General features: G+C 35.1%; 1 protein-coding gene across 1 annotated transcript in view; it reads right to left on the bottom strand.

Moving 5' to 3' along the window:
• Positions 1-22,530, bottom strand: part of TBC1D22A (TBC1 domain family member 22A) — a 134,895-nt gene that overhangs the window by 71,517 nt on the left and 40,848 nt on the right. The window contains exons 9-10 of the mRNA XM_057370083.1: positions 17,373-17,482; positions 7,803-7,878 (exon numbers count right to left, since the gene is read on the bottom strand). Of these exons, the coding sequence (XP_057226066.1) occupies positions 7,803-7,878; positions 17,373-17,482 (186 nt within the window). The remainder of the gene's footprint in view (positions 1-7,802; positions 7,879-17,372; positions 17,483-22,530) is intronic.

Raw genomic sequence — 22,530 nt, 5'->3', positions numbered from 1 at the left:
ACTCAGAGGTGCCTATCAATCCTAGCAATTTTTTCCAATTTTGGTCTAGTTTTGAAATTTTGATTATTACTTAAAGTTTGTTGTAGTCATATTTCATATTCTSAGCACTTTGTTTGTAACTCTATTTTTTCAATACTTTATACATATTTCATTGTAAACATAAACAGTGCTAACTGTTAAAAATTATCTGAAATACAGGTAAGCTAACAATCTGACAAAGAGGCCTTTTAGTTCAATAAATAAAGAAAGAAAAGTGAGTATTTCTCATGAAGAGACACATGTGTTTCAGACTTAGTTTATTTTTTATAAGTGGTTAAAATTATCTACTGAAAAAAATTGCAAAAAAAACACTTAAAAATACACTGAAAAGTCCTAAAAAATAAAAATATTACTGGCAGAAACCCAGGAATATTACCAATTACATTCTCCTCATGGCCTACAGTCCAAAGATAATARTCTATTTGAATTSAGCTCACTAAACACACAGCTCATAGCTATGACTGAGAAGTGTCTTCATCATAAACAAAAGATATGGTCAATACCCTGATACTGAAAATCCCAAAACACTGACACCAAAGCAAAAGAAGAAAAAACTAGAGGAGGGAAGGAGGGAAGGAGGGAAAGGAAGGCCTAGTTACCTCACAGAATCAAATCAAAGTAACAATTCTGTGGTATGTAACACCAAATCGAGGAAAATATTAGGAAAAACAGTGCATTCAGCACATCATTTAGCAGTGATCAAGACCTGCCCTTCCAGCTAAAAGTTAAAAAATATCCCATGTTTCCAGGTGGACCTCAAACTTAATATTCCAAAAGCAACAAACAACAGAGAAAAATGTGTTTGATGAGACAGTTCTAGCTACCATCACTCGACTTCTCTAGCCTGTTCTCCTAAATCATAAATGTGCAATCATAAAATGGTTTATGCCTGACACTTTTTAAATTCTCCATCATGCGTAACATCTCTTTTCTTTCCTTTTTCTTTTTTTTTAAATTTGCCATGAAAATACTAAGTTTTGGCTATTCAAAAGTTAAAGTGCTTACAGCAGTCAGGAATTAACGAATTATTTTACGGTCAGTCTCAAATCTTGTAAGATCTCTGAACTCTGTAATAGCATACAAATATAATCTCCATGGTAAAACATAAAAATTTATTTTAAAGAGCTATTAATTAATTATAATGCCCAGYGAACAGCACTTACAAGTGGATTAAAGTATAATGCTGTAATTACAGCCGTAAAATCAGATATAAAATAACTACTAGTGAGCTAAATAAAATAGCTTTATTAAAATGAGAAAGGGCTTTACAGTGCAAATTAATTAAAACAATTATGAAATGCTTACAAGATTTTCAATTACTTCAGCACCAAGCTGACGTATAAAGACGGACCAAGAGACAAGGTCCTTATTAACCASTCATTCTCAATAGCAGCAGAAAGGTATAAATGAATTCCATGTCCATTTCCAATTCAAAAAGCTTTCACATGGCTGAGAACATCAGTTTTGCAACTCTTGCAATTAGAGCTCTTTTTTCCAGATACATCAACACAATCCTAATTCAAAGTTATTGATGTAAGTAAAATGTTTTACAATATAATTAAACATGGACATAGTTTTGCTCACACAATTATGCATTCTTTAACCATCAACCAAAAAATCATTAGTGTGATTGAAAACATAACAAAGATAGATCAAATGTCATCTATTATCAGTTTCATTATGAGTTCATTGTATGAACACCCAAAATTCAAATTAAAAACCAAATAAATTAATCTATATCTAGCACGTATATTGAACAGATAACTTGTTCTATGAGTTCTTATTAAACAACAGTAAACAGCTGAATAGGAAAATTTCTTGGTTGATATTTTGCCTTTTTGAGAGTCGGATTTTCCTAAAGAAAAAAGCAAAATAATTTTCTCTGCAGTTTAAGAAGTTCAATCAGCAGAGAAACTGAACRTCCTTCAGAAGCTATGGAAGCATTAGAACTACTCATTGGTGTCTCTAAGTACTTTCTGACTTAACTCGTCATATGCAATTAAGTTCTGAGCAGAACTGCAAAACGTTTGTGTTTGAAGAATTGGACAGTTCTATGGGRATAGGCACCTTTATCTCCTGGGACAAGAACCTGCTGAATGCAAAACATACCCACAACACTGAGAGAAGAAGCTGTAAGAATCCCAAGTGAAGCCTGGACATTTAAAACTTTAGCAGCCCAGAAAAAAACSCACAGCTCTTAAACTCAGATGTTAGAAGGGAAAATCCCACTAGTACTAATCCTATTCTAATGAAAAATATTTTATAAACCTCTCCAATTAAATAAGAAAACATATTATACATAAATATTAAGAACTTTCTCAAACAACCTTTTAGACATATCTACAGCAAATATTTCAACGCATGAGAAGTACACAGAGTGGGACGATTAAATAAGCTCTTTCACAATGGTACAAATAAATAAGCTCTTTCACTGTGTTTAAACAAAAATGCATATGAAAATGAAAAAGTTTTAATTGACTACATATCRTAAAGAACTTGGTCTGCACACATTTACATACAACACATAACTATTTGCAAGAGAGTTATATTTAAAAATCTTATGTGAATAGCAAAAATGTGCAAAATATGTATTTAAGGCTGCAACACGAAAGTACTTTGTTACAAGTCCTGAGTTGTGGCATAATCTACAGAACTTCAGATAACTGGCCAACYAAGATATTTGTAATCCAAGATAGAAATAAGTAAATAAAGTATTAGTGGAGTCAAGATTGATTTGCTCAGAACCTTAAGAAAAAAGGCATTATCTAATTTGTCTGTCATTTGATGTGAATGAAAACATATAAAATATGACTGAAATAAGAAAAATAGGACTTGTAAAACTATTAATAGAACATGGTTTTAAAAGGTGAAATAGCATTTTAACTGCACTTAGGCATAAGTAAAAATATTTCCCCAAACAACACTATTCAGTATTTAGTAAAGGCATTCTTTGAAGTAATTCAAATGCAACAACTTCAATCTTGCACTAAAAAGACCTTCCTCTTAAAAAATTTGTATTTTTTTTACATTAAAATGAAAATACACCATAAATTGTTCCAATGAAAACACCATGTGTAAGAATAGCTGTTGTAACTTTCCAAAACAGTCAATCAGAAGATGCATTCCCCATGGAAACAGAAATTCTGAAATATTACAGAATCTTTTAAAAATGTAGCTGATTTCTAAATAAACTTCCARAAGTTAAAATGCAGCACTCTTTTCATGTTCTTAGGTGTTTTTCCATCACTTCCATTTTCAAGAGAAGGTGGAAAAACAGTAAGCATTTTTTAAATTATTGCTTTAAATAATTTTCTGCATTTTTATTTTTCCATCTCTTGTTACTAAGACTCAAAGGCCAATTCTGCAAAAAGACTGGTGATTTCTGGTGAAAAAATGTGAAACAGTAATAACATGGCATTTCTTTAACTGCAAGAAAAACTAAGACTGTGCAGAACACAAATGCTAAASCTGGGCTGAGTTGTTCTAGAAAAGATGCAGAAAACATCTTTTCAAACTTATCCTCACACAAGACACAGAATAGTTATTCTGAGTTGGCAACACTACCCGTATAACTTTCTGTAATACTAATAAGAAGCCAACACATATAAAAAAATAAATTTAACATTATCATAGGCTATGATTTTTTCCTAGAACTGCCTTTTGGTAATTCGGAGAGAATGCTACATGATTTAAACATTTTTTATCAATGTTTATGGAATCCCCAGACTACTTTTACCTACAAATGCTCAGCCTTCTCCAAATGGCTACCTCACACTCTCATGTAATTAYCAGTTGTCTTACAGTAATCTGAAGTTGAGACTTTTCCAAGCATGAAACCAGCCAAGTGCTAAGCACCTGTAAATTCTGGAAAAACAAATCCTGAATTAATTTGGGGATTCCTATACCATGTCTCCTTGCTTTCAAGCCTGAATGAAGCAAAASCAGATGATAGCAGATGAAAGCAGAGTATGGCATGAGTTTTACAACATGAGAAATGGTTTATGATTTAGAGCAGAGAAGCTCTGCTGGTATTACAGGAAACAGAAAAGATAACTAGCTTTAACAGATTCCTTATTTATTATTAATAAATCTATTGATCCTCCCTCTCAATTTTTTTTTGTGTGATTCCAAGAAAAAACTGAACTATGATGACAACTAATGAGATTGAATAATGTTTTATCTTCAAATTCCATCTCATCTATAGCAACATTCTATTAATAAACTAAAAAAAAATCCATTAAAGAGAATTCATCAAAATTATATCCTGGAGTTTAAGTAGAATGAGATGATGATTAAATTAAAAGAGCATTTTGTCTGTTTGAAGTCTTCTGCAATGTTCTGGAGTGTACATACAAGGACAGCTACTTTGAGGGGAGTTGTGATCCATAAGGCTGGGTTAATGAAAGTTGTTTGAGTCACTAACATAATGCATCAGCACTCTCCAAAGCACAAGCATCACCTTTCATACACTGGTAATCCATTACTAGTAGCAAACGAACAGTACAAGCTTCACCACTCACACAGCTTCTTACTGGATCAAGATTCTCTCCACCATGCAGTTACCCAGCATCAAGAAAATAATGTGACACAAAACAACAGGAACAGAATTTTCTTCCACAGTAACCTTAATTAGCACTTAGAATAAGTACAACAAATACAGATAATGAGGAGCATTTTAAAAAAGCAAAGCCACTGAATTCTTAGCAGCCATACATTTCTCTTTAACTCCAGTATAGCAAACCCAGTATAAAAAGACAAAAGCAAAAAGAAATTAAGAGCAAACCACCATATTCAATCATACTGTGTCATGATTCCACCAAAAAGCCAACAAGTTCAGGTTTCTTTAGCTAAGGCATCCAAAAGGTYGTGACTGCAGTACACAATCACCATTGCCTAATTAATAACCTAATCTTTATTTTAATCCTACACATACTTTGGTACACTTTTCTTGGAAAAGAAAGTAACTAAGCAGACAGTCTTCTAGACAAAAAGCAACAGCCCAAGGAATATTGAAAAATGCATATCTTTACTATACAAAACTTTTAATTGKACCCCTATACTATAAAGGTTGTGATCAGCAATATAAAGTCCAACTGACAACATGTTACTAATGGCATCCCTCCAGAGCCAGCACTGGGGCCAGTATCTTTGTTAAAAACTAACAATAGCATAGAGCAGACACAGAGTAGAGTGTGTTTGTGAATGACACCAGACTGGGAGGAATGACTGACACATTGAAAGTGAGCACTACTATTGGAAGGAATCCTGGCAGGCTGAAGGAATGGCTACGAGGAAGTTCCTGAGGCTCAGGAGAGGCAGTGTTCTCTATCTGGGATGGAAAAGCACTGACTGGGCATCACTTGATGGAAAGCAGCGCTGCCAAGAAGGACCTGGGGATCCTRGTGGACTTGGGCTGTACCCAAGTCAAGAATGTCCTTGCAGAAAGAAAGGCCAAACAAATGCTGGGCTTTGTAAGCAATGGGGAAGCCAACAGGCCAGAAGTGATTSTTCCTCTGTATTCACCACTTGGGAAACCATGTCCAGTTCTGTGATGCTGACACATGTGAGCTGCCCCAGTGATGGCAGAGGAAGCTGGAGCATGTCACACATGAATGAAGGCTGAGAGAACTGGGTTTGCTCAGCCTTAAAAAGAAGTCTGTGAATAGCTGCAACTACCTAATGGGAGCATGCAAAGAATGCAGAGGCAAATTCTTTTTTCGAAGTACATCGAGATAAAATAAAAGGCAGTGAATATTAGCTCCATTTAAAAAATATTATTTATATGATAAATAAAATGACAGTGGGAGTAGTCAAAATTCCAACAGTCTTAACCARGGAAGCTGTAGAATCTCCATCCCTGGAATTACTCAAAACTCAACAAGGCAAAACTCTACAGAGCCCGATCTAAGCTGGCCCTGTCCCATAAGAAATAAGAAAAAGAGCAATCAAGGCAAGGCAAAGGCTTGGAACACTGACATCCACAGGCCACATATAACCTAATTAGCTCTAAATTTCCTTYCATATGCACTAGCAGACATTCACGATGTCTACTGAAAACTACAAAAAAAATATAAAGACTTCATAACTTTATTTTAAATTAGATAAAAAAAGGAACCACACTTTGCTTTCAGTTACAAAGGATGATCAAAGGGCAGTATAAGATGACAAAACTATTTGCTACAACTGACTTGCTTTTTGAAAGTGTGAAGCTTTAAAAAGAATGAAACCWAACAATTGAGATAAGTTATTTAACTACATCCCTAAAGCACTAAAGGTACAAATAAGACTTTAGCATTTCTTTTTTCCTTAAAACAAACAATAATATTATACCATTCAATATTTTTATTAAATCAAACAATAACATTGACTATCAGAATGCTATTTTTAGTTTTAAAAGCTTGGTTAAACAATTTATTTGTATAAATGTTCATTGACCAAGTTAAGGAAGTCTATTAATAGGAATTTTAATTATACACTTCATTTAATAGATAATGATTTGCTTTAAAAATGTAAACACCAACAACACTGATGCAAGACTAAAATTACATCTAAAAAGTAACATTTCAATAAGTTAGATTATTTCTGAAGTAACAAAATACACTGATTTAACTGTATTTTAATATAAATATTTAGCTATCCAATATACAGAAATATGTCCTTATATTTTTCATATTCACTCACATTTAAAAAATGTTGTAACTACAACAAAAATTTTTACATACATTTAAGTTTACAGCATAATATTACACAAACACTGGTCTCCTGCTCTTAGTTTTTGATCATTAAAAATGCTTTAATATCCTAGGAAAGCACAAAAACCATTATCAAATACTCAGGATGTACATAGAAGCAGGCAAAATCTCCTATGGCAAGCACTGGCACAATATATGTAACAAAACTTCACAATATATGTAACAAAAAGAAGGAATTAATGTTTCCAAGAMGATTATCAAATATTAAGCTACACAAGAAATATTTTTCTAAATCATCACTGACAGGCTAGTGTTGCAAATATATGCCTGGTTCTGCTTGGCAACAYTTAGTTAATACTCTGTTCATTAATTTAACAAACTATCAAGAGAGTATGTTTAGAATGGGCAAGCATTATCTYTTGCATTTCATTTAATTAAACTCTGTTCTAACTATATGACAGTCAGCATTTCATAAAAGGAATTATTTTAAGGATGAAGGTAGAAAATATTTCAAAGTGCGCTGCTAAAACATGAAAGCATAATCTAAAATTACCCCTGCACATACTGTAATTTATCTATAAAATTAAAGATGTTATTTCCAGAGTTCATAATTAATTGGATTCCACTGAGAAATTATGCAGGCATTCCAGATAGCAAAATGATGCACAAAGGCACAAAACATAGTGCCGAAGGACAACCATAAACAACCACTGTGACTTGCCCGAATTACAACAACCATTGAGGCTTAATGYGAAATGAATACAGGCTGCCTTTTGTATGTGGTCATTACTCTGCTGCAAAGAAATTGCCATTGAATTTTGATTATATTGCCTTAATAAAAACTAATGAAAGAGGCTCATGCTCTAGTGGCTTTCTTTCAAATGATACACGACACTGATCCACAAAGGCCAGCGTGCCACAAACTAATGATGACACCTCACCTGAGGAAGGCAATATTACCCTACCACTGCCAGTGACTGTACTGATGTTGGCGTGTCTTCTTGCAAACATTTTAACTAAACACTTTCAATGAAACATCAGTTAGATATTAGATTAACCTTTGAGACTTACCATCAATCCGACTAACAAGTTCTTCCAACATCTTCACTTTCTTCTGAATTCCTGGCTGTGCAAAAGTGTAGTTATCCTAAAGAGGAGACCACATACAAGTATTAGTTGCAGAAAAGCAAAAGGAGTTTCTTTTCTTATCCAGGAGTTTCTTAACTAAATCCATCTATTTTTCTCTGTTTTCTTATGGTGCTTCTGTTTTAAGTCTATATTTCCTAGGTGTGCCTTTACAGTAAAATAGTAAATCATCACACTGTACAGTCCTGTGARTCCCCACCTTTAACAGTATATTCTGTATAGCTATTCCTGTATCAATTGCTCTCTACCTGCTAATCTAGTGAAACACTTTATTGCAGAAATCCAAGCAGCAGTTAAACACTCTMATCTTACATGCCAAAATGTGCCATGCTAGAGATTTTTAACAAGAATTTTTTATCATAAATTTACAATTCTACAAATAATGCAGGAAATATAAAAATTTAGCTTATAATCAGAGACAGGTAAATAATATGATCTTTAAAAGTGCAGAATAATAACTTCAAGAAGCATTACGAAATCAAGTCTGTTTTAATGTACTCATAACTGTTCTGAACCCAAGATTACAGTTAATATCATGAATCAAAATCTAACACACAAACTATGTAGCTGGGAGGCATTATATTTGCATATATTTGTTTGAATGGATTAACTTTAAATGGATTTTTAACTTGTGGGTTCCAGCTCTATAATATAAGAGTTGAGTTTGAAATAATGAGAGCAAGATATCTCTACTTAAGAGATAGTGATCAGTCAGTGATCAAAGTGATCAGTCTTTTTAAATAATGACATTATGTTTCTGGATATTTAATTGACAGTTCCCCCATTCAACTCATTTTGTTACAGTTGTCTGCCTATGGTTCTTGAGAGACTCAAGAAAAGAACACAACACACACATATTTTTGTAAAAGTTGCTACATAGAATTTTTTTGTGTAACTACTACATACACAGAAAATCAAGGTAAAGGATATTTTGCCTCAACTGCTATTGTTTGAGTAATTCCTTTATCAGTTGGAGAGCTGAGTAACTAKCCCTAAAACTACCCTAAAAATATTTACTTACTCTGAAACATTAATTTTTCTTGACTTTATTTCCAATTTTAACTTGGTTAYAGAGTAGAACAGATGATTATAAGCTCCTCCTTATGTAGGGTGATATATTTTTCCATTTAAAAACAAAAGAAGTCTTACTGACTCTCTTGACTATATTTACATGGAGTTCTTTTAGGTTTTATTTGACTTAGGAAATCAAAATGAAATTTAATCTTCAAATTTTGTAAAACTGCTATAAATTGAGAAGCTTAAAAGCTCACAAAGTGAAATGATACACTGTAAGTTAGATACGTTTCAAAAATATACACATTCTGTAAGTTAGAGTACATTACAACAAGTAATATACAGTATCAAAAAGTCTACTGTATGCTCTAATCACTTGTAACTGACCACAGTAGTAGCTATTTTAAATACTAGAGCAAAATTTTCTAGCAGTAGTCCTTCAGTAATTAATATTAGAACTCAGTGTATAAACCAAAACAGTATGGATGAGGAAGCAAGAATAATTCTCTGATTTTTTTAATTTTCCACAGGAATCACCAAGTAAAATAGGCAACTATTTCACCTTRTTGACATTATTTCTCAAAAAGAGCATAAGCATCCGTTGTAGTGCAATTACGTATCAAAAGTGAAAGAATGGAAAGACTCACACAGAAACAACAGGAATATAATTTTCTTCCACAGTAACCTTAATTAGGACTTAGAATAAGTACAACAAATGCAGATAATAAAGAGCTTTTTAAAAAAGCAAAGCCACGGATTTCTTAGCAGCCATACATTTCYCTYTAACTGCAGTATAGCAAACTCAGTATAAAAAGACAAAAGCAAAAAGAAATTAAGAGTAAACCACCATTTTCAAATCTCTTATAATCTCATTTCAGAGAGAAAGAAACTCTCCCATGCACTGGAGCATTGCCTTTTATATAAGTCTGGCACATGCCTGTAATTAGTCATGGATAATATCCAGGACACAGCAACTTTCAGAAATCGTAATCACTTTCTTTACAGAACCTACTCTAACAACAAAAACTGTATTTACTTTTTTCCCCCTAAAATGTTTATATACTGTTCTTTTTATTTATTTAAACAAAATTAACTGGTGTTTCTAGAAGCAGTACTGCACTCAAAGTACAGCAACACGGTGTTTAATTATTTCCTCTATAACAGATCCTCTGTAAAAGAATGTTCCTGTATTTAACACTGAAAGTCAACAGAGAGTTAAAACACTCATGCTTCAGTCATTAGTCTCTCCACAGGTAGTGCAATTCCTGACTGTGATCTATGAATCTGAAACTACTTTCTTTCTCAAAGCCTAATTTACTCCATACACACCTGGAAATGCAACCCAAAACTGCCATCTTCATCTGAAAACAGGTAAATTTGCTTTTCACTACATTTGGACTTCTGCCTATTAATTTTTTCTGTTCTTTATTTCCACTGTAAATGAACGCAGCTGGGGGTAACTCTTCTACTGGTGCTGACTCACCTAACTGGAAAGATATTTATTGGCTCCCCCAGTCCTCTCTTCTAATTAAACTGTGTTGCACATATCCCCTCCTATGACACTTGTAGTGAAACTGTGAGAAGGATTTTGTAAATATTGAAGGTGTTCTGTTATCCACTATCCTTGCTCCCTTTGTGCTTATAGATGAAGGAAGAAGCTAGTAAAACAGTTGGAGAAAAAACATGCCAAACTCACAAAATTCATGTATTATTGCTCGGAGCAACATCAAAGCACAGTGCCCAAGATTTTAATTTGTCTGTAGTTCAATTTAATTGGCAACACCAGCTGCAAAATCTGACTCAACTTTTCTCCCAACTCTTCCACCTCCTCCCCACCAAGAGGTGAAGGGGAATGAGGAACAGGGGTTGTGCTCATTTCATAACTCTTCATCTCTGCAGCTCCCCATGAGCCATTCAGCAGCAGAAAGGCTGCTCCTGTGCAGGCTCCTCTGCACAGGCTGCACCTTCCTCAAGGCATCTCCACCCTCCTCAGCRTGGGGYTCTCTGCAGGGCTGCAGGTGGACCTCTGCTCCACCATGAACCTCCAAGGGCTGCAGGGGCASAGCTGCCTCACYGTGGGCTACAGAGGAATCTCTGCTCCCATGCTGGAAGCACCTTCAGCCCCTTCTTCACTGGTGACTGCAGGGCAGTCTCCCGTATTTTCTCATTGCTCTCTCAGTGCTGGACAGTGKTTTTTTTTACCCTTTCTTAAACAAATTATCACAGAGACAACAACCAGCATTACCAATGAGGTCAGCTTTGATCCTTCTGGGAGAGGACCAAACTGGTTCTGTACAACACATGGCCTCTTTCACAGAAGACACCATTACAGGTCCCTTGCTTTGAAAACCTTGCCACTTAAGCCCAGTGCCAGCTTTTTGCTAACTTTCACAGAAAAAAAATTAAAAAGTCCAGTATTCAACTCTGCTTCTATTCTCCCTCACAGCTATGGGTCCTCATAAGAACATTTCATCACTCATCCTGAAAATTTTTGTTTAATTCCTCATTTGAAACTTTGACCATTGATACTGAACAAAAGACAAACACTGAAGGRAAAGGATTGTCTCCACTCAACAGATCTGTGGCAAAGAGTTCACATAAAATATCTGCTATTTCTAAAGATGGCTCTTGACACTTTCCAGTACATATCCACATTTGATAAAGTATGCATGAGTACACAACAGAATCCATGATAAACATAAAAATTCACTGATGTGCAATATCTAAATTCCATTACATTCTTCTCAGATAGCTTCCAACACACTTTCAGTGAACTATACTAACCTACTTCACAGCTGAATGGTTATAATATCTAGTTCAGACTGACACATAATTAGTTTCACCTTACAGTACAGGAGGTTAAGATTTAATAATGTCGTAAGAGACCAAAACTTGTTTCAGCTTCAAATCCTTGTGTTAGCAGTCTGTACTTATTCTGTAGAAGCAGGTATAACCACCCTACTTCCCTGCAACTACAACTAGGACTGGGTTTCTCCAAACATAGTTGTTATAATTTAAAATAGAATACTAAAATTATAGACTTCACTAAACATTTTTTAAAATAATAGGTATTTCCTTAAATTTTTTAAGGGTAGAGAAATTCTAAGTGGAAGAAGCTTGAAAAAATGCACATAACAAATTTAACTAGGACTGTTCTCCCAGAGAGAGGATTGGGGAGAAAGACTTTGCAGGCACTAGCTGAAGAAAATACCCCATCTTTTTCTTTAAATAGGTGATGACGGGATAATTTTAAGTGAAGAAGCAGCAAGCTGAAGAGGAAAGGAAAACAATCTTTCATGTCATCATGAAGGAGAAACAGAGCCAGTCAAACTAAAAGAAAAAACACTGTCAATAATTTGACATAATGACTGCAGCCAAGCAGAGGCGTAGGCACAACACTTCTCATCTTTTCARGTCATACACACTGTTCACCAATAACATACTGAAGAAAACATGAGAAACATTTATAGAAGCAAATGGAAAGTTTTGACACAAAGTCTTCATGTGCTGTTGCTCATTTTAACAAGGTTTTATCAATCAGATCAGAGCCTTTAAATATACTGAATATATTAAGCAATCTGTATATATCATATGGACATAAAGACTTGGATGTCTGTTTTCTCTGCTGATGAATATTTAAGAATTCCTATGCATCAATTGAGTATGTTTAAGTATAATATCACATGAACAAATGACAACTGGAAGAAAAAGGTTTTCTTATCCTCATTATGTCAGAAAGATATCTCCTACTACATCTTATCATTCTTGGGATCCAACCAGGACAAGACATCAAAAATCTGGATTTCTGGAATTTACKGAACAGTTATTATCATACAGAAGTTTTAACTCACAGATGAAGGGACAGACACACAGCATGAATATGCAGTTGGAACACCGAAAAGAACAATGTACTGAAATAACTGCTGCCAGCATTTCAGACAATCCCTGACAGGACTTCCATATCTGTAAAACATCCATTTCTGACTGGCAGAAATGCCATCCATTAGGATCTACTTATACAGAAATTGGGGCATGACTGTAGTACTGCCTTTCAGTATCAGCTATACAATGTTAGCAGAGACTCTCCAGATTGCCCCTCAGACAGTTATACACTCCATTTTCCCTGAACACACCACATTTGCCATGCTATATTCAGCAGAGGAAGGCAGGAAAGACTATTTTCTTCATTTAGTYAAGCTTACCAGAAGTGCAGGACTAATGCATATCCAGAAATCCTACACAATCTATCACTGCATTTGCACAGGTAGACCCCACAGCCTGATTCAGAAACCTGACCCGTGCATGAAAACACATATGCAGCAGACAGAGGGTTCCCATGACAAGAAACAGGCAACAGACAGATGCAGATGCTTAAAGTATATATTCCTTTTATCTTTCTATCTTGGCTAACTAACTCTTACACACAGGAAACAGATCTGCAATTTAGCACAATCCTTAATTAACTACACAAATGAATTGCCGACATAACCAGGAAAATTGTCTTGCARGAGTTTAATGGAAAGGTACAAAGAAAGTTATATTTGACCTATTTTTCCTTTAAAATAAACCTTAGGAAGGTCCTGTGAAAAATCTTCAAAAGAGTTATTTCTACACTTACTTCTCAACATTTTAAATGTATGTTCATGTTATTTATTGGATCCAGCAAACCTCTGAAAGGCTTTCCAAGCAACATTCCATCCGTCCATCCATCCGTCCATCCATCCATAATCCAGACTTCAGGCATACGTTAGCAACAACTTGCCGTGGCCTTTGCTGTTTTTTGGAGCCATGTATGGGGGCTGGGCTTTTGGATTCAGTGTGTGCGCATGAGCAAAGAGATGTGGTGAGGGATGGAGCTGGGCTGACGTAACCAGCCATGGGATTGGATAAATGAAAATATCTACCAATTAAAGACTAAAACATGCTACATAGAGATTGGAGAGTGCCCGGCTGTKTCATCTAGCTGGGACCTGTGTGATTGGTTTGTTCTCTAAACCCGGGAGATAAGAAAAGTGTATAAAAAGCGTGCTGGTAGCTAGAGAGGAGAGAGAGAGCTGAAAATCACTACAGAAGAAAGAGCTGCTAAATCACTATAGCTAAAAGAGCCTGGAATACGAAGATTTAATAAAGAAACCTGGACCTGCCTGCGTCTCGTGTGTGTCTTTCCTGCTCCGGGATCTGCGGGCGCTTCGGGGCTTCCAATAACAACTTTCTGTAACTCAGGAGTGAGAAAGAACTCTGCAGGACTGCCTTTGAAAGTCATAAATCTTGCTATTTTATCAGCCATAGAAATRGCTAATATGTACCTCAGCATACTCCAGTCCCTGGATATAAATTATCTCACTTTTATTCTAAAAATTACCAGGCCCTGATAAATAATGATATTAATATTTTAGTGCTATTTTTAATACATCTGGTTATATCATTATGCAATGCATGTATTTCYCCTTTGGTTATTTTATTACCAGTATACTTGAACTTAAAATGAAAAGTTATACTCTATTTTATACATGAACATTACATTTTCAGGTGGCACAGATCAATGTGAACTTTTTACTTGAATGTTAATGAGACTCCATTGAGGAAAGTGCTATAAAGGACGACTTAGTAATAAAAAAAAAAAGTTAATTATACTGGATATATGGGAATGTCTACTTAATTRAGTGGAAAAAATACTCATGGGATTTTCATACTTTTCCCATATGAACAACCACAGATAAAAATGCAAAAATGCTCATGCATCATCTCCAGTTCAGAAGCGTTCTAAAGACAACCAGCTTTATCATGCACATGGAAGATGTATTTTGCATATGGCCACACAAACCCTCAGAAGCAGGTTTTATAAATCAGCATAAATCAGCACATCTTGCAAAAATTCAGGCTGGAGACCAGTTCTGTGGAAAGGGACCTGAAATCTCAGCAGACAGAAAGTTTATAGAGTCACTGGTAAGCCTTGGCAGCAAAACCAGCCCAGCAGCCTCCTGGCCCAGGAGATGGAGGGAAGTAATGATCCCCACTCAGCACTCACTGTGATATCACAGCACTTGGCAGGGACCTCTGGAGGCCATCKAAGTCCAAGCACTGCCCAAAGCCATGTAACCTGGAGCAAGCTGCTCAAGGCCATGTGGACTCAAGTTTTAACTCCCAGGAGGAAGATTCTACAACCTCTCTGACTGAACAGTTCCAGAGTTCAATCATCTTTAACATGTAGATTTTCCTCCTAATGTTTAAAAGTAATTTCTTTTATTTCAGGACCATGGCTAGAATTCCACATCCTGTTTTAGGGACCCTGMTACAAGAAAAATATGAATAAACTGAAGGAAGAGCAAAAAGCCACCAAGATGCTCAGAGGTATGGAGCACATGCTCTGTGAGAGGCTGGGGAACCTGGGCTTRTTCAGCCTGAAGAAAAGAAGGCTCCAGAAGCACAGTTTATTCAGACATCTCAGACAAAACCATCACATATGGGAGTCTCTTACACATTCTTCGGAGAAAAAATATTAAGCATCCAGAATGCAAGTGCGTAGAACCACAGCATTATAGAATGAACCCACTGGGAATCTTTAAAGTTCATCTAGTCCAAACCTCCTGCCAAAGACAGGGACAGCTTCAGCTTCAGGTTCTTTTAAAGCCACATCAGACCTGACATTGAACACTTCAGAAAGGGACATCCACAACTTCTTTGGGCTCTGTCATCATAGAAAATGTACTCCTTATGTTCAATTTAAATCTAGTCTCATTTTGAAATGTTGCCCCTTATCCTATCACTACAGGCTCTGGCAAAAAGTCTCTCTCCAGCTTTCTTAAAAACCCTCTTAAGTGGTTATAGTAACATCTCCCCAGAGCCTCCTCTCCTCCAGGCTAAAGAACATTAATCTCAGCCTTTGCTCACAGGACAGATCCTCCAACCCTCTGATCATCTTCATGGCCCTTCCCTGGACCCACCCCAACAGGTCTATGCCTGTCTTGTGCTGGGGATCGCAAGTACACATAGCCAGTGCTGGGCACCAGCATCCCAAGTCCTYCTCTACAAGGTTAGCTCTTCCATCCAACTCAACCTGCAACTAAAAGACTATTTTACATGTTAAGTAAAGCAGTATCATGACAAAAGGGAAACAAAACAGGAGACTGGAAGAAGAAAAACAAGAAAAACAAGAAATCCTTTTTTTCAGCAGCACTGCAGTTGCACTGAATTAACTGTAACATCATTAGTCACACCACTAGCATAATCTTTCAAGCATGCTTTTGATAGATGAGTGCATCCTTGAATATATCCAACACCATTCAATTTATGAAACAGCTTAAATTTTCATTGATGCAGTTTAAGTCCATTGCAATTAGTTTCCATGTTTTGCTTATCAGTGCCTGATGATTTTGTATGAAAACAGAATTTTAAGGAGAAATTATCTAATCTGTGAACTTCCTTTCCTAGAAAAATAATAAAGCAGCAGGCCAGTGACAATGATGCTCCAGAAGCAGAGAAAACAATTGGAAGATTTGCATTTTTTTTTTACCTGGCTTTCTTCCTTTCCAGTACATTTCAAGTTCTTACTCTTTTTCTTTATAACTTTTCAAATATTTTTGCTATGTGGTAAAGTACTTTAAAATTTAGGAGTTCTAATAGATTGAAATAAGCAAACCAGCATTTGTTACAGAAATGAAATGAGAACATGACTATGCATTTCAAAAATGCTACACAAAACATTGAGCTATTTGACCTTTAATCAGGAGAAATACACTTAAAATACCTTCAGAGAAGTTAAAGCCTTCTACTGTTGACTCAATTTCATAATAATTTTCTCAAAAATGAACTCTGTTACATGTTTCAATTCACAATGTGCCTTAGCCAATGAAACATTCATATTAAAACATAAGTCATAGGAAATAATGTTGCAGATACTTCTAACCTTCATAAACTTATATACCCATGAACACTTACACAAAAATCTACCATTATTAGACTGCAACTTGCTGCACGTAACAGAAAATTGTGCTTTCATTTATAGCTTTTCCACACTGAAAAATATCACTCAGTGAAGTAGCATAAGTATCAAGTTTTAAATGGGTATTTTAAAAATATAAAATAATTTCAGGAACTATTAAGACAGCAATCACTTGTAGGTTGCTATATWAATGACTTAAAACTAATAAATAAGTCAGTTTTTCATCACCTAGTGAGATCCTGAGCAACCATTGTTCATGCTCGGTGGCAGAGGTCCAAAATATGCCTCTAGAACAGAGATTTCAATTGTGCTCTAGAACATCATGCCACAATGAAACACAAAGACATTTTGATAAAGAAAAGTTGCACAATTTTTTTCCTTTTCCTTTCTATGCCAAACTAGCAGTGRATTTCTCCAATGGGAAAATCGACTTCTCCCCTGTTTTTCATAGATGTACTCTTTCTCAGCCTTAAAGTAGCTCAAAGCCATGACATTAATCAGTTAACTCCACTACTTACAGACAGGAAAAATCAATTTACCTGAATGCCATCAAGCAACTTGCTCATGCACCAGTAACTGTCAGCTTCTATGTTCTGCAGCACTTCTTCAGGTAGACTGGAAACATCAAAATTTTCCACTTCTTCTTCTTCTGTTTCAGGAAAAGAGAGAGAAAGACAAGTCAATGAAGTGCACAGAATAAATAAAGCAAGAATGAGGAAAATAATTGAAAACAAAGACAGCCACCACTTATCTTCTAGTCAGAAACTTCAGTGCACATTTACTTTAACAGGGACTAAATGAATCATTTATTGCTCAACTGTGTCATCTAATGGCTTTAAATGTTAATGAATACTTAATTTCTTGCAGACTATGAAAATCTCAAATCATGCCTGGTTAACCAGAATTAATATATAATAAATTACTTTATTCTAAACATTTCACACCTGAAAGAGGATGAGAAGTACTTTGAGAGCTCTCAAGCTATATATGTATAATTCCTGAAGAATATAACTACATTTGCATCATGCACAGAATGTGCAAATATGTTGCCAGTCTTCACAGAAGAAAAAGATTAAATAGAGTCTACTCTAGAAAAAGACTACAGCTTTTCAAGGAGGATTTGTTTTTCCGGCAAGCATTTGGGATTAGAAGGAAATTAGTCTAAATAAAACATACAATTCCCACTCCCCACCCCTCAAAAAACTGTGTTATTCTCAACACTGGAAAAGCACAGAACCCAAATGACATCTAATTATGGAAACTGACTCTTCCAGTTTAAAAACACATTAAAAATGTGTTTTAAGAAATTCACACTTCAACATGAACCAAGATTTTACATTGACCTTTTAAGACATGTCATCTGAATTAATCCATTTTGAAAAGAAACAGAATGTGTTGTCCTGCCACCTAATTCCCAAAGTTTCCATACAGCTCCAGCASAGATAAACAGGACCTGTGAAGGCTCTGAGTAAACGCTGTCGCTTCCTTCCTGCAGCAGCTCACAGTGTTACTGATCAAAATAGTATCAAAGAAGCATCTGTCCCAGCCTGGGTTTCATTCTCAAGGAGAGCGAGGTGCAGAAGAGATTAATTCTGCCTAAACTGTGCATGGTGTACCAAAAAAGGAATTTCCTTCATKACATAACTGCAAGGTAGCATAGAATAAAAAGCAGAAGAAAACCAAAAACATAGGAGTCTTGAAACTCYTCTATCACCTGTCTCCTTGCTTCATAGGATTGTAACCAGAGAAGCCCAAGTACATCTTTTTGTTGTCACATTTGACTACACCACCTTAAAGTGCTTGTCCATTGGTAATAACCATTACCATTCATTTTGTTTTAAAATAATTTTAACATAGCACTGATTTTACCACTGCTAGTAGACACTGGTAGCAAGGTGCTACAAAAGCATTCTTGTTTGTATTGGTGTCTATTTAGGSTGTATGTCTTCTAAGGGATCATTGGTTTAGGATTGTGAAATCTTAATGACTGTAGGACAAGATTAGGTTGTGCTAATAAAGCATTAGTTATGATATTTGCTTACTAGGGAAATCTGGTTAAAAAAACAGGGGATCGCAGCATAAAATAACAGATAAAATAAAATAACATCAAATAAAATTAAAAAATAAACATAAAATAACAACGTGGGATAAGAGGTGGCAGGGTTGTAAACAATGGAGCAGTAGTCATTTACTGGTAATTAAAGGAAAGCTCCCTGTACTGGAGTACAGTTTTACAAACCCAGTTTCTAAAAGCAAGTATTTCTAAAAACAAGTATTCAACATATTTCAAGTACCCTCAATAAACTCAGATATAACACCGCCTCTCAAAACAATGACTGAGCAGCAGACTGCAACAGCAAAAAGGATTGCCTCAGAATGCAGACCTCTAAACTGTGGAMGTGTAAACTTAGCTGAAACAAAACTTTAAACACCCACCAAAGGATTTGCCATCCTGCGACTGAACAACCTGCAACAAGTTGTGAGAAAATCACAGCAGTTTGTGAAGGTATGCTAAATGAAGCAATTTSGACAGCAACAATATTCAAGTATTAGTATTTCTGAAAAACTAAATTCTGATTATTCTAATAAAGATGGATTATCAAATTAGAATAACAAATTTATGAGATTTTTTCCAGAAAATAAAAGATAGCTTTAAAGAAATATCTTTCARTGGTTCATATTACTGTTCATCAGAGGTTTGCTCCTCAGGCACAAAGAGGAACTCAGACAGGCCTTTCTGAAAAGAACACAGGTCTGACATAAATTCACTACTCTGAGCAAAATTCTCATTATTCCACAGGGAATAACAACAATAAAAAAGTTACAAGTTACAAGATACAAGAAGGCAAATATTATCAAGTTCTCTCTGCTCTAACTTGAGTWATCTTATAAAGCAACAGGTAGAGATGGTTTTTAGGAATCTTTCTTCACTGAAATCACCCAATTATAATGTCACAGAACCACATGCTCAGCCATTACAGACATAAAAACTGCAGTTTTAGGAAGTACTTGTCCAGCTGTCTTGTTTTGTCTCTCCCCTCTGAAGAGGTATTCAAGAAMATTTTGCTTTTCTGTGTCTTAAACAGACTGATCTTTCGCATTTCCATAAACCTCTTAAACGCAAAATAATTATTCAAGATCTTTTATATGTTCTGTAAATATATAAGCTACTTCTAGACCAATTTTCAGTCCCATTGTGCTTCCAATGCATCCCTCCGTCATCTCTTCTAAAGTCAGACAATAAAGTTTTGAAATTAAAAAAAAAATCCAATTAAGTGTTTAAGACAAGTCAGTTTTATTTCTATCATACCCTGGCAGTATTTTCCCCTGTGTAAAGCAACAGTGTCAAGCTTTGGCTTAAAACTCTGCAACTTGTCTTTCAACAAATACATCTAATTACTAAGAGCTATATTAAAATACATTCTCATCAAAACAGCTAAGATASATATCTTTAGATATAACTGGTATTTTTTTATTAAAATGCAGTGCATGATGGACAAGGAGCTACACTGCGGAAGCAACCAAGAACTATTCAAATAAAGACGGCACAGAATCACAGCAAAATCACAAACAAGCAAGTGCTCAGTGATGAGCAATGGTTTCTGCTGCACCAATTCACCTTAATTTGCCACACTTTATTGACGAAGTTCAAAACTGACACTGAATATCCAAATAATCCTTTTCCAGAGTACAAATGAAATTTCAAAAGGCCATCCATTTTGACAACAAGTTCCAATTAAGGAACATTTGATTGGTAGAATGCTACAAGATAWTCCTTGAAAAATCAAAATCATTTATTTGGATATGCACATAGTGCAAAATGCTTCTTTTTCCATGCAGTTTTTAGGAGAAAAGCAATTAAGCTCAATGTTGCTCTTTTTCTTTTTTCTTTTTTTTTTAATTATTTGGATGAAGAAATAAAAACTTTAGAAAAATTTAGAAAGAAAGAACACAARGTATTTCAGGAAAAACAACAGAAGGAAAAATAACAAAATAACCATCCCAAAAGTACCTAAGGTATTATTTGTGCTTGAGAACATAATTGCAATTYCTGGTTTAAAATAAGTTTTCATTTATTTTCAATAAGTGAAATCTGAATGGACAGTAATATAAAGCCTGAATAAAAGAATATGGACAGAAATAGCAGGCCAGTGTGTGCAATATCTGGGGGAGAAAAGATCACTCCCTAAAATTTCCCAATTACAAAGTCTTACAGAAACATTTCTCGTTTTCTTCAGTTTCCTGTGGAGATCTTTATCATGTTATCTATGCAACTGTAAAAGACAGGACAATAGTTGCCTGGAGGAAAACTGTTGTAGCATGGAGTCTACGACATGCTGATCTGAATATGTGAATTGCTGTAAGCATGGTATTAGCTGTTCTTTACTCATTCCCATGGCATGCTTYTGAAACTTCCCACCATACAAAAAGACTAACTTAAAAACAGCTTTAACTGGATCCACTCACAAGGACAGAGACATGGGATAAAATCAAAATTTTAAAAAATGTTACTTACAGCTATTTACAGATTTAGTTTTCCAATGATAGTAGAGAATAAACATGCTAACAACTTGCYCCTGTTAAAAGCAGGTTTTAATTACAGACTAAGCCTAATGAATGATTTTGATGGAARTTTTCAGAATGTTAAAATTAAGTTCACATCTGATCTCTGTCTTTTAGATGCAACTGATTTCTTCTAAAGAGTGGAATTTTCAGTCCAGACCTTTTCCGTCCAGATCAGGGGTAAAAACACATGAGAATAAYAAAAGGGCAGCTTATATTCAGTTCTCTAAACCTGTTACCAACACCAAAACTCAGCCTTTTGAATGTTGAAAAAAAGAAATGTAACAATGGTACTCACAGTTTTTTACACTAAGAAAGTTCCTACAAATGGTATCTCTATYAAATAAAGCATACATTCTCCCACAGGATTTTTTTTTTAATGAAACAAACATTTAAATGTCTTACTAATGTTTTAGCTGTAGCTTTTTATCTTGAAATCCTTTCTCAACACTCAGACTCCGCAAAACTCAGATGAATCCATTGGAGTGGGAGGAAGGGGAGAAAATGGATTATGGGGTAAGAAAGGCCCAGTACTGAAGCCCAAAACAGACTGCAAGATGACCAATAAATTATGATTGYTCTTTGCATACTCCAAACAGACAAAATAATACATAGAAACATAGATCAGTTAATTATTTGAACATTTTAAAATTGGTGGGTTTTTTAGCACTAATATGTGTAAATGCACAATGTATAAAAAGCACAACYATATACCTCAAGTCCAAATGATTTATCTCTTGCAGCAGTGCAAGGGAACCATACTGACCACATGCACAGGTGTTTGTGAAAGGCTTACTTTGCTATTTCAGATGTTGCATCTTCATGTAGATCTAACATAAAAGTTGCCACCCAAGTATGCAAAGTACAAAAWCACACACATATGATTGCATGCAGAGGTGCATTTCCACAGACAATAACTYCATTTCCAGAGGTAATATTTCCACAACTACAAGATCTTACATATTCCACCCCAAACTCAGTTTTTAAAAAGCCTTATGAAACAGCCATTCAGTCACTGCTGCACTAAGGCAATGTTTTTCTAAGATCAAGACATAATAGAGTATTTAAATGTAATTTTTTTTCATGAACAACTGCCTAATTAAATATGTATATAYCCACATCAATATCTTCATT

This window comes from Malurus melanocephalus, unplaced genomic scaffold, assembly GCF_030028575.1.
Source record: "Malurus melanocephalus ecotype Western Australia unplaced genomic scaffold, MMel_1.1 scaffold_118, whole genome shotgun sequence".
In the NCBI taxonomy this organism is placed as follows: domain Eukaryota; kingdom Metazoa; phylum Chordata; class Aves; order Passeriformes; family Maluridae; genus Malurus; species Malurus melanocephalus.
Note: the sequence above shows the minus strand (reverse complement) of the source record. Positions and strands in the feature narration are given on the sequence as shown.